Source organism: Rousettus aegyptiacus, unplaced genomic scaffold (genome assembly GCF_014176215.1).
Source record: "Rousettus aegyptiacus isolate mRouAeg1 unplaced genomic scaffold, mRouAeg1.p scaffold_m13_p_14, whole genome shotgun sequence".
In the NCBI taxonomy this organism is placed as follows: domain Eukaryota; kingdom Metazoa; phylum Chordata; class Mammalia; order Chiroptera; family Pteropodidae; genus Rousettus; species Rousettus aegyptiacus.
Window position 1 is genome coordinate 50,783,110 of NW_023416289.1, and position 12,722 is coordinate 50,795,831.

Below are 12,722 nucleotides of genomic sequence, written 5' to 3' on the forward strand. Positions count from 1 at the left end.
AATTTGAATGAAGGAGAGGTATCAAGAAAATGAAGACAGGAAGATGTAGTCCTGGGTGTTAAAAAGGTCACTAACAAATGGTGCATTACAGAAATAAAGCTTGGAATGAAAAAGAATTGGGTCCCATTCACCAGCTGTTACACAAATGCTTGCCCTTGGAGCCTTGGTTTCCTTCTGTTACGATGGGGTGATGATGCCCACTTTTTAGGTTCAGTGAAGATTATTCACCTAAAGTGCTTCTGACGGTGTCTGGCACTCACTAGATGTGCAGCAGGTGGGAGTTGCTGCTAGTGAATGGTAGGGCGATCAGACCTGGTCCAGATTAGAGCAGATGACGAGCATGGACTCTGAGCACCTAAAGAAATGGAGTTAATTAGTGGCCAGTGTGTGTTGTCATGCCACTTTCTCTTTAGACAGGCTTATTAGGTTAAGGGAGTCCTATAGAAGTAACCCCTAACTTTGACACGGGAATTTGACAATGCCTCAAGAAAATGTTGAGGAAACGGTAAAAAAGAAATTGGAGGTTAATCGACAGATTTGTGGCTGGTAGAACAGACGTGCTGACACGGTAGTGAACACATTGTGATGTGAATGAGAAAGGTAGTCACGTGGCACCCATGTGCTTTTTGACTCCTTCAGATACACTTTTTTTTTAAAACCTTGGTTTCAGACATAGTGATTGGCTCATGCTGGTCATCCTTGATGTGCTGCCCACAGCCCTTTGGGCCCGCCATCTCCTCCTCATTGTGGCCACGCCTGATGCTTTGTGCTGTTTCCCTTGATGACCCACGGACCTCCCACCTGCCTGCTCTAGGATCAGTAGACCGCTCTGTGTCTTGTCTCTGACGAACGCTCCCTCTGACTCCCCCTTCTGCTGGAGGCTTTTCCCTTAGGGTGCTGGTCTGGTCTGTCACGTGTGGGCTGCGCATTCTCCCCAGCCCCATCCTTCTTTCTTACTCTCCTAATATCCCAGTCCTTTCCCTTCTCTGAAGATCTCAGTGTCTGTTTTTGGTTTGTTTCAACCGCAGGCCCAGTTGTCACCAGGGGTCCCTTTAATGTTCATATGGATGACCTCTCTGGAATCCTTCCACTTCAGACACCTAAGGTCACGCACTCTGGGTCTTGCCATTCCTCCGAACTCAGTCCTCACCTTCCCCATCCTCCTCTTTATCCCGTCTGCCCCCTGCATCCTCTTGTAGCTCTCAGCCCCTTGAAATGGTTAGTTTTCCATTTGTTTCCAGCAAGTTGGCACTCTTCTTTCACTGATAATACATGACCCGTTTTTCATCCCTCTCCTGCTGTTACGATCAACTCTTGTGTCCCACTTCCTCCTTCACATGCTCTTCAGGAGGCAGACGACAGCCTGTGTGGGTCCAGGGTCTGTCCAGGTTCCTGACATGGCTGGGGGGAATTGCCCAAGTCTAGTTAAGTACTCGGTCTCCCTCTCAACTGGGCACTGGGTGCCAGCAGCTGTCTTCCTCAGTTGGAACCTGGTCGGTCTCCCTCCATCCCCACAGCAGCTCTTCCGTGTCTCCCAGTCACCTGCAGAGCAGATCTCAACGCTCTTACTTGGTCGTCGGAGCTCTTTGTGATCTGATCGCTACCCTGTTTTTCACCACCCTGGACTCATTTTGTAAACTGAAGAACGATGAGGCCCTCAGGCACCGGTGCCACGTTCAGGATGGACGCCTGTGGTCTTAGTTTTCACCATGCTGTGATGCCAGATTTCGCAGCACCAGAGGGAGCCTCGCCTAAACCTTTGCACTCCCTGCCTTCTCAGGGCGTGAGTTTCAGGGGCTTTATTTTGTGTTGCAATGAGGCAGAGGTTCGCCCAGAGAATGGGAGAAGGTTGACAAGGGTTCTTTCTGATGGAGGCCAGAATCTAAGCTTGGAGACACGCTGAGTGTCAGCACACAATTGAGTGCTCACACCTGGGAAGCTGCTTTGAAAGGTCCAGTTAAAGAACGTTTCCTTAAAGAGAGAGTAGTAGACTCAACACTGAAGTCCTTGCTGGGTGTGGTGCAGCTGCCCCCACCTCTCAGCACGCTGGGCTTGGACGTCTGGAAGTGTAAGGCCCAGGCACACCAAGGTCGGTCAGGGTGTAGGGGCCCGAAGCGCCTCAGCAGGAGTGTGGACTGGCGCGCGCCCACTGTGGAAAACAGTATGACAGTTTCTTTTCAAAATAAGGATTTTTTTTTTTTTAACCACAGTAAACACATCCACAGTATCGTCTGCATTAAAAAAAAGTTAAAGATATACACCTGGCTGTATATCTGAAAGGGAGGTTATTTGGCTAAAGGAGAGCAGGCTGGTCCTGATCCATACCTCGTCTGTCACAAATGGCCTGTGTGGCTGGCACCCTGCAAGCATGCGTTCTCTGGATTTCTGGATTCGTGCTGGGAGAGCTTTAGTCCTGCCTTTCGGGACCCATTGCAACAACCCAGCCAAGCATTCAGACTGTCTGAGAGCCTGAGGGGAACCAGCCCTGGTGACCTGTGTTTTGCTCAAGTTACTGGTGAGGTGGAGCCGGTCACAGCCACCCTTTACTGAGCAGCCACACGCTTAAACACGTTATTTTGGTTTTACCTCATAGCCATTTAGAGATGGATATTTTGCCCTTTCTTCAGACTAGAAAGAATACCGAGTTAAGGCTTCTTCCACAGCCTTCATGCCTCCACAGCTGCATGGTAGAGCCCTCCTGTGCCCCACCTGCATGGGTTAGTGGGGTGCCTTCGTCTGCCTGTCCCCAAGGCCGGGTGTGGGAGGTGCCCTCTTCTGCTGTCCCCTTTATCCTCTTGTCTTTTCTGGTCTCTGCTTCACTCTTTTTCGATGTTTCACATTTAACTATTGCCTGTGTGCTGGGCATTTTCCATCTGCCACTTAATTACCACACCCTCCTTATAGAGTCCTGAAATAGCTGATATCCCAACCGGGATCCGATGAGGAATGGCGACTCAGCGTCCCAAGCACACGGCCGTATAGAGGAGGGGTCAGAAGCTGGGGCTTCATCCCTGGCTTGTCTTACGCCAAAGTGGGCTTAACCACAACGTCATTCCACTTCCATCCCAAATGTTTGACATTTTGGGGTGCATAGAAGAGTGTCTGCATGTGCTAGAACTTTGCATAAAGGAACCCCTCAGATGAGATGACATACTCGTGCTGTACCAGACTTCTGGGGTGTGGCATGAAATTCTGTGTTTTTTCCTACGTAGTATTAGAAAGGTAGGACTTCTAAGAAACACGCTGATAGGTACTAAGAAAGGAACATGCTTTGGGCTGCCTAGTTGTGCTCAAGGTGTCTCCTCTATCAACATAGGCCTGTGCCATTGGACAAGCAGTTGTGACCAGGGTCCCCGGTGGCACAGAGTTTCCCAAATGCTGGCATTGACCCTTAAGCCTGGGCTGCAGTAGGGGTTTTGCTGCACCTGTTACAGAAGGACCTCTGGGCTTCAGAAAGCTGTCCTGTGGGTCCTGGGTGGCCAGTGCTGGTATTGGGTGTGTATCTGCTCACTATACTACAGCTGGTTCTGCTGTGCTCTCAGAGGCCATGCCTTAGTGTCTCTTGTTGAGTGGCTGTGGGAGAAGAGCGAAGGGTGATGGGCTGGGAAGAAAAGTAAGAGGTCACGAGGCTTTTTTTTTTTTCCTTCCTAGTGCTGAGCATGCTGCACAACCCTTTGGGCAGTGTCCTAGGGAAGCCCCCCTTGAGCTTCCTGCCTCTGGACCCACTTGGATCTGACTTGGTGGACAAGTTCCCAGCACCCTCAGTGAGAGGACCCCGCCTGGACACGCGGCCCATGCTGGATTCCCGTTCTAGCAGCCCCTCTGACTCAGACACCAGTGGCTTCAGCTCTGGATCAGATCATCTCTCAGATTTGATTGTATGTAGCTCACTGGGGAGTGGGGTGGCAGGGCTGGGGAGCTCGATGTGGGGTGTGTGTCTTCAGAATGCAGGCTGGGTGATGTGGAGGCCTTCGTGGGCATAGGCAGAACGATCTGTCCTCGACAGAATAACGGATGCTTCGTACAGCCCCTGAGCAGTGTGTTGCAGGACCTGAACTGAGAACTGTCTTTTCACCGGTTACTCCGAGAGCTATTGGGAAACAGTTAATTCCAAAAGTAAACTTGGGGGTCCTAGAAGCGTTCTGTTTTCTGACCTACATGGGGGTTTCTTTAGTTTTTAAATAGTATTTTTATGTTTATGTACCTTTATGTATGATATTTCAAAAATTTTAAGTGGCGATTTAAAAAAATCACGTTAGTACAGGCATATGTCCGTTTATTGAGCTTCACAGGTGTATTTTTTACAAACTGAAGGCAAGCAAAAAGATTATGACTCACTTTCTTGCAAAGACGAGTGGTCTGGACTGGACCCACAGTCACTCCGAGGTGTGCCTGCCGTTAGCAGGCCTAGGATTTTAATCCAGATCTGACTGACTCTGGCTCCTAAATTCTTTTCACTGACCCATGCCAACTCTCAGTCAGAGGCCATGATGAATCTATGAAATACGGGGTCAGAGTTAATTTTGCATCTATGCTCCTTCCTTACAGCCATGTATGACATGTGGCATGCATGCCAAGAGGAGTTGGCAAGTGGATTAGAGTGAGAGGAATGGGGGATGGTAGAAGGAGGTACATGGGCACGGCAGTGAGAAATCCTAAAATAAAATGCGGTTCCAGGTGTCTTCTGATCCCGGCTCCTCTCCCAATGAGTCCTTGAGCCAGCTGCTCAGCGAATGGAATGGCCTATTGTCCTGCTCTCTTCTCTTTCTTGTCCGGGACTGGCAATGCTGATTGTGCTTACAGTTTCTCATTCATAGCACAACCTGTTAGCACTCACCTGTCTCCTGTCAGCCTAACCAGGACATAGGAGCTGGTGCTGGAGCCCCGCCTTGCCCTGGTCTGTCTGCTCAGACTGCTTCCAGAGGGTCAGCCACAAGCAGGGCCCTTTGCTTCCCGGCCGCAGCTCCCCATTATAGCCTGGGGTGAGATGAGGGGCTCCTGGTTCCATCACATCACTTCCAATAGGGCTCTGTCTTGGAAATTCACCCCATAACCAGCCTTAATATCCTGAGACTATATTTGAAGAACTTTTTTGGATACCTCACCCCAAGGGTTAGTTAATAAAGGGATATGGGCAGACAACTCACAGAACAGGAACTAGATGCAATATTTAAACTTTTGGAAACTGCTCTATTGAATAATTATTTTAATTTGAAGTCTACTTAAATCAGACTTCAAAGCCTTGACACAAGCTTGCATACTCATATTTGTGGTAAAACACAGAGCGCTTATGGAAAGTATTTTGACACTCTAGATCCAGGAATCTGACCAAGGAAAACACAAAATGTGAAGGAGCCACAACTTAAGATATTCGTTTATAATTCTGAAAACTTGGAAAGATCTAAATGTTTAACAGTGGAGGACTAACTAGGTCAGGGAAATGTAGCTTACTCCGTAAATAGAATATCATAAATTTATTAAAAATGGTTACAAAGACGATATTACAAAAAAAAGAGAAAAAAACATTGCAATTTAGGAGAAACGAATTTGTTATAAATTATAGTAGAACAGCAGCTAACCTTAAAAATGCCTATGAAGGAAGTCTAAAAGAAACTAAAAGGTGTTTTTCATGCCTATAGTGTTGTTACTACTTTTATAACAAAACTGTCCTTTAAAAACCTGTATCTTCCTTTTTTCTCCCTTAGTCAAGCCTTCGCATTTCCCCCCCTCTGCCCTTCCTGTCTCTGACAGGGGGTGGGCCCAGAGATTCTTTAAAGATGGGGGTTGGGTCCCGGATGGACCAAGAGCAAGTCGCTCTCGCTGCTGCAGTCACTCCTTCCCTAACCAGTGCATCAAAGAGATGGCCAGGAGCTTCTGTGTGGCCATCCTGGGACCTCTTGGAAGCTCCCAAAGACCCCTTCAGCATAGAGAGAGAGGCCAGGCTGCACAGGCAGGCTGCAGGTAAGTGTGGCTGTGGGCGTGCTTGGGGCCCAAGGCCTCATTCTGGGAGCAGCGTAAGTGGCCTCAGTTCACAGACTGGTAAACTGGAAGAGGGCCTGGGTGCATGGCGAAGTCCCTGGATCTGCAAAATCTGGTCTGCTCTGTGGAGTAAGTGCTAATGGGACAAACTCTGGAATTCTTGGAGGCTGAGTGGGAAGGAAAGAGGCAGATAACCTTGTGCACAGGGCCGTGGCAGTGAGGAGTTGGGTCCATCTCACTCGTGCTCTCCCTCGATATTGGCTGTGCCCTGCTGCCCCTCTTGCTGCTCTCACGGGTGGATGTCTCCAAGAGGAACCCTGGAAGTGATGCCCGGAGTTTTCTCTACCTCCCCGTCTAATCAGATATGTCAGATACAACCCCTGCCGGGGCTTCCTTCCCCCAGGCTTTCTGACTGGTACACTTGGGTGCACTGCGATGGGTGGTCCATTAGTCAACCTCTAAGGTAAGGGAGGTCCCCGAGTAGCCTAGTCTCCCAGGAACCCTTGGGTGCTGTCATTTAGATGGTATCAGATACGTAGTGAACCTGCTTTTCATCTTGAGCCAGTGCTTAGAGGTAACTGAGTCACAGAATCGTGGCGTGCTGCAGCTTCAGGGCGTTGCACACCGACAGCTGTCCTGAGGCCATGGAGTCGACACCTGGGTGAACGTCCAGTGTCTCCATTTCATTTGCACCCAGAGGCCTCAGCCTGTCTCTCTTTCCACTCACGGAGCTGGGCCCCTAATGGTGCTGCTGCCCTGTTTGCTTAATGGTTTTGGCAAGCCATCTTTGTGCTTTCTCTAGTGCCATTGTTTTCCTGTGAAATGGCATTACCATGCTTTTGGACAAGGCCATTACATTGACTCCTCTTTTCGCAAAATATTGCTGACGGTGCCCGATTTCTTGCTGTAGCAACACATTGAGCCTGCGCCTTTTAGGGAATGGCCTTCCATGTCATTGTCCTGAATTAAAATGACGGGTCATTTCATTAGCTCTCCTCCCCAGTGCCGAAGGAGGAGGAGGAGGGTAAAGTGGGCAGGGACAAGCCGTCCCCACTGAGGTCAGTCTTCTGATGCCCAGCCATGAGAAAAGCAAAAGACAGCAGTGCACGGCCAGTCTCCAGGGAGAAGCATGAGTAAGACAGACCGGCAAAGACCGAGTCGGGGCAGGATTAAAGACTGAGAGGAAGCTGGCCTGGTCACCAAGAGCAGAGAGGCCTCTAGATACCGTGTGGCAGCCCAAACAGAAGAGAGCATCTACTCTGTCCGGTGACGAGGGTTTCTTGATGAGGTGTTTGAGTCAGCCAGAGGAAGCTCACAGCGGGTTTGGACAGACTAGTGTTTGGTATAAGTAGGGAGCCAAGGAGTTGGAGGGATCCATTATCTTACAGTGTTGGCATCAAGGAAGGACCATTGTCTGCTCGGGTACCATACAGGTAGCTCTGGCGGTGATGGGGCATGGTTTCTGACTTTGGAACAACTGTGACACTCTTGTCTTATTGGGTCACTAGTGGTCATTTTTATTGGCAATGCCCTAACTTGTGTGATTGATGAGTTCAAAGTGAAGACAGGGAAATAAGAGTTGAATGCCTTTCATTCGAACATTCGGGGAGAAGGCCCAATGGACCAGTAAGCCTTTATGATATTGGATACAAAATTGCTCTGTTTACGTTCAAATAATTATCAGTTTAATCAGCATTGTAAGCAATGACTAGATAAAACTGCGTTGTGGTTAAAGTATCAGTTATACGTTTGAAAGTCACTTGGGTTGTGATCGTTCACTCTGCGCATCTCCCAGTTTTAGTGGAGACAGAACCAGTGAATTTTGTTGTGCTGGGCCCACTGGGCTGGCGAAGCGTGTCTTCTGGCCTTTTAGAGTAGTCGCGAGTGTTCCTCCAGGCAGCTAGGTTTGGACTGTGGCTTGGCCGGTTCCTCCCGACAACTTCACCCCAGGGCAGGGCACTGACTTTGTTGACTCTCCAGCCCGTTTCTTTGTCTTTTGCCTAAGCTGTGAATGAAGCCACCTGTACCTGGAGTGGCCAGCTTCCTCCCCGGAACTACAAGAACCCCGTCTACTCCTGCAAGGTGTTCCTCGGAGGCGTCCCTTGGGATATTACGGAAGGTGAGCTGCCGCCAAGGCCTCCTGCTTGCAGAGTTGCAGGTGGCATGTCCTTCAGGGGTGCAGGGCTTGGGCTTGAGGCCGAGGCGCAACCTCTGTCTGAGTACAGCAAGTTCCAAGGGAGTAATACACTTCCAAGATTCCTGTAGTGCTCTGTGACACCCGACACTTGTGCTTACACTGGACACCTGAGGCCAAGGTGCGTTCTCAGTTGTTGGTCGAGGAGGAAGAGCCTGTGCCTGCCTTCCTGGGGGTGGTGCTTCAGCCCTCGCTATTCTCTCCCATCTTTTCGCAGCTGGCTTGGTTAACACCTTCCGTGTTTTTGGCTCTTTGAGTGTGGAGTGGCCTGGTAAGGATGGCAAGCACCCTCGGTGTCCTCCCAAAGGTAATATGCCTAAAGGTAATAAAGACATGGTAGGAGCTTTTCTTCCTCCCTAGCACGTATTGCACTGAGGGATGTTGGGACGTCACCGCCGCATGCTGGTAGCGTGGTCTGGGCACCCCCGGTGCACAACTCTCAGCGGTCAGCACTCCTCTGCAACTAGCACGCCCTTCTGTTTCTCCTGTTCCCTCCGTCCAGACTCACCTGCAGTCGGAGCTGACTCTGAAACCGCTTTGTGGAACTTTGTGCACTTCTCTCAAAACCTGACCCCAGCAGTTCCTCTGTCCTCAAAACAAGGCACTCGAAAAGCTTTCCTGCGCCTGTCTTTTCTGCCCAGTTATGCTCTTGCCTGACCTGATTCTGAGATCCCTTTGGAGTTGGCAGGAATGAGGACCAAGCACCTGATCCTCACTGCTCTGAAATGAGATCCCTTCCCTGTAGGAAGGAGCAGGTGCTATTTTCACCATGCCCCATCCTCGCTGAAAATGTCCTGATGAACTGGACCAGCGGTCGAACTAGGCTTTTAGAGCAAGGCCTCCAGCCTCTGGCAGGCGGGCCCCAGAAAGCCTGCCAGGAAAGCCTGGCTTGGCTGACTGACCCCACTCTGTGTCCTGGGAGAGAGCTGTGTGGCGATGGTGGACTCTGTCCTGCCTGGCCAGTCACTTCCCCCATGAGGGTGTGAGACGTGCATGTCTCCCTCCCTTGGCCTGGCCATCGGGCATGGCAAATGCTTCCATTCAGCAGGGCTTTTAAGAGATTGGACCAGATTGTGTCTGACACAGGAGGCCGTCTGTCTTAGAAGAAACTCCCAGCTGCAAAACGAAGGCAGAGCAGGAGCCACTTGAGGGGTGTTAATGCGGTTTCTCCTTTCATTGGGAATAGGGTACGTGTATCTGGTCTTTGAGCTCGAGAAGTCTGTCCGGGCCTTGCTGCAGGCGTGCTCTCACGACCCTCTGAGCCCAGATGGCCTGAGCGAATACTATTTCAAGATGTCCAGCCGAAGGTTGCGCTGCAAGGAGGTGAGCTGGTGTGCAGTCTCTGCTGGGTCCGGGCAGCTGGCGTGCGGGCCTTGTATTTCCGGGGGTGGGTGGGCACGCAGGCTGCAGGTGAGTGTTCCTACTGGAGCAGGAGGCCGCTCTGCCTGCCCCACAGCAAGCACAGCAAAACACTCTGAATTACACTAAAAAAAAAAAAAAAAAAAAAAAAAAACTTTTGGGCCTCAGCGTACTATCTGCGTGCTCCTCCCCGTGGAAACTGAACTATCTCCCAGTCCTAATTTTGCTCTTCTTAACTCTAGCCAACACTTCTGTCCCGAACATCTCGTCTTAGAAATGAAATTGAAAACAGCAACTTCCGATCTGTGGTGGGTAAATTCCTCTTCAGCCCACACCCATCCTCTCTAGTCTCACATCCTGCGGAGCCCCACCTTCTTGTGGGGCCTTTCTTTGGGTGTCCTGTCATCCTGAAGTCTTCTGTTTACTGCGAGAAAATACTTGGAAAGCCTGGTGGCCCTTGGGATGTACACCAAGATGGTGGTAGTTTCCCGTGGGCGTGGGAAGAGCAAAATGGACTTTCGTACCTCTGTGAAATTGGCTGCCACGGTGACTTCCACCAGGCTTTCTCATCTCTGGGGCCACCTAGGCCTAGAACCCATCAGTCCTGACTCCTGGTCATCTCACCAGGCCTGGGTGAGCTCTGCAGATGCATCTGTTGAGGAGGCTTCTTGGTCTCGGCCTGCTCTGTGCCGTGCCGGCCTTCTCCAGGTCTTGTGTCCTGTCCTCTGAACTGCCATTTCTGCCTCCTTGCTGGTTTCTGCTTCAAATCTCTTCCTGTGTTGAGACTATTTTTTTTAGATCTTTACAGAGTAATCTTCCGAAAACACTTGCTGGTCATCTGTCAGCACACTTCATTGTGGAGTCTTCTGCCTTCTGTGCCAGATTTTGTTCCAGGCTCAGGGAATTCAGAGACAAAGGAGCATGGTCAGCTCCTGCCCTAAAGTTCTCTGCTCTGTCAGCCCCTGGTGATGTCCTGCCTCTCTCCAGTTATTGCCATTGCCCCTGGCACAGTGGGCCAGCGACCATCTCACGCAAATACCTTGAATGTCCCCCCTTCCGTCCTTCCCTGTGAATCCTTCCTGTCCCAAGGTCTGCAGACCATGCCCTCTCTTCTTCTGTGTCCATGGTCCTTTGTTGGAACCACACAGTGGAAGCTTGCGACATAGTGCTGGGTTCTTGGGTATGACAGTTTGGTACAGTTTCATTTGCTTTCCAGGATGAGCAACTGCTGTTCAACCACTTATTTTCACCCTTTGGACATGTGGACACAGTAAAAGTCAGCTCTAGTTGGGTTGGGGTGAGTGTGGCTTATGTGCCTGGGGCTGAGTGACAGCACCTTGTCACCTACCCAGGCCTCAGCAGCCCGGCTGCAGCATTTCCAGAAGCTTGTGCCTCCACATAGCCTCTGTCTCTGGCTCCTGCCAGTCTGACATTCCTTTGGGTGGTTTTCAGGTACAAGTGATCCCCTGGGTCTTGGCTGACAGCAACTTTGTCCGGAGCCCATTTCAGAGATTCGACCCCAGCAGGACGGTGTTTGTGGGTGCTCTGCATGGGATGCTCAATGCCGAGGCCCTGGCAGCCATTCTGAACGACCTGTTTGGTGGAGTGGCGTACGCCGGCATTGACACAGATAAGCACAAGTATCCCATTGGTGAGTGTCCCACTTCTGTGTGGGAAAGCTTGGTGGCTCTTGGGATGTAGACCAAGATTGTGGTACTTTCCCATGGGAGCAGACAGGGAGGCCTAACCCAGGTCTGCAGATTGGCACATAGCGGCAGCATGGCATCTTTTTGTAGAAAAACCTCTAGTACTGACCCCTTGGTACCCACTCCTCCTCCCACCTTCCATGAAGGGGAGAACACAAAGTGATAGGAGGCAATAGGAGGTGAAAATGAGAGAGGACCTTTGGTGGGAAGCCCAAGGCAGTCTGGGACAGACCAGGTAATGGTTCATTGAAAGGCCAGGACGTTCCTGAACTTGCCTAGCTTCCTTTATTAAGAGTTGTTGAAAAGTGACCTTGTCTAGGGTCACAGACCAGGTCAAGCTGAAGGAGGACTCTGAGTGGCTCAGGCAACAGAGTGTGGTCATAGCCTCTCATCCCAGTGGAGGGGAGTCTGTGGGCCTAACCCTTGGGTATTTGCTCAGCCCCCCAAGAAAGGAGGGTGGTTCCCTAATCATGGCAGAGCAATGTCAGTGGTGAGGTTTGGAGGTGGAGCAGAGCCTGAACTTTCTGATGGAGATATGGCTAAGTCACCTGCTAAATGCTAGCTCTGCTCACCAGCCCCCCCCCCCTCCAACACACACACTAACACTGGTCAGGAAGGAGCACCGTGTGCTCATTAGTATTCACCGCACGCTGGGAACAGGGACTTCAGAACCTGCAGGGCAGAGGCGGCACTTGGCAGGATGAGGCTCTTCTGCTCCTGCCAGGTCTCCAGAGGACCTCAGGCCAGGAGGGGAGTGGCTGTAGGCCCACCTTCCCAGAGAGGTTTTATCTGCATCTTGGTTTTCACTTTGAGCCCTTTAACCTCACCTGTGCACCCGCCGACATCAGAAGACTCTCCTCCCTCCCCATTTCAGTCAGCAAATTCTTCCTCCATTCCTGATTGGTTTGTGCCATCATGGTCTGTGACCTCACTGTCTAATATGGTAGCCAGCTGCCAGATGTGGCTATTGAGTGGGTAGGGTGCAGCTAGTGCCACATGTTGAAATAGTAACATTTTAGGTATATTAGGTTAAATAAAAAACATTGTTAAAATTCCACCACGTTTTTTTTTTTTTTCACTTAAATGCAGCTACTAGAAATCTTTATAAAAGTAGCGCACAGTATATTTTTGTTGGACATCACTGGTCTAGAAACAGGGTTTTCCGAGTGTTGACAAATGGTATTTGGGGGAATTTGGCCAGAAAGTATATTTGTTGTTCTGTTTTTACAACAGGGTCTGGTCGCGTGACTTTCAATAACCAGCGTAGTTACCTGAAAGCAGTCAGTGCTGCTTTTGTGGAGATCAAAACCACCAAGTTCACCAAGAAGGTGAGTGGGCTGGTCTGTGCCCTTCCTTGGGGTCCTCTGAGAGAGGCCTGAGCCTGGAGCCGTCCCTGTGCTGGCTGTGCCCAGGGCAGGGAACTGAGTCCCTGGGGACTGAAGTGGGGTTGGGGTCTGGGGGTGGGCCAGGTCTTGGGCTCAGGA

The 12,722-nt window shown here is 50.6% G+C and overlaps 1 protein-coding gene across 17 annotated transcripts in view; it reads left to right on the forward strand.

The window, feature by feature from the left end:
* Window positions 1-12,722, forward strand: part of CPEB1 (cytoplasmic polyadenylation element binding protein 1) — a 53,574-nt gene that overhangs the window by 37,513 nt on the left and 3,339 nt on the right. For 9 of the 17 annotated variants that reach the window (XM_016135412.2, XM_016135409.2, XM_016135411.2 and 6 more), the window contains exons 4-11: window positions 3,652-3,878; window positions 5,706-5,961; window positions 7,985-8,098; window positions 8,391-8,495; window positions 9,360-9,496; window positions 9,775-9,840; window positions 10,985-11,183; window positions 12,472-12,566. In XM_016135412.2, coding sequence (XP_015990898.1) covers window positions 3,652-3,878; window positions 5,706-5,961; window positions 7,985-8,098; window positions 8,391-8,495; window positions 9,360-9,496; window positions 9,775-9,840; window positions 10,985-11,183; window positions 12,472-12,566 — 1,199 coding nt within the window. The remainder of the gene's footprint in view (window positions 1-3,651; window positions 3,879-5,705; window positions 5,962-7,984; window positions 8,099-8,390; window positions 8,496-9,359; window positions 9,497-9,774; window positions 9,841-10,984; window positions 11,184-12,471; window positions 12,567-12,722) is intronic. The other 8 variants (XM_016135406.2, XM_016135404.2, XM_016135405.2 and 5 more) reach the window with 3 other exon arrangements.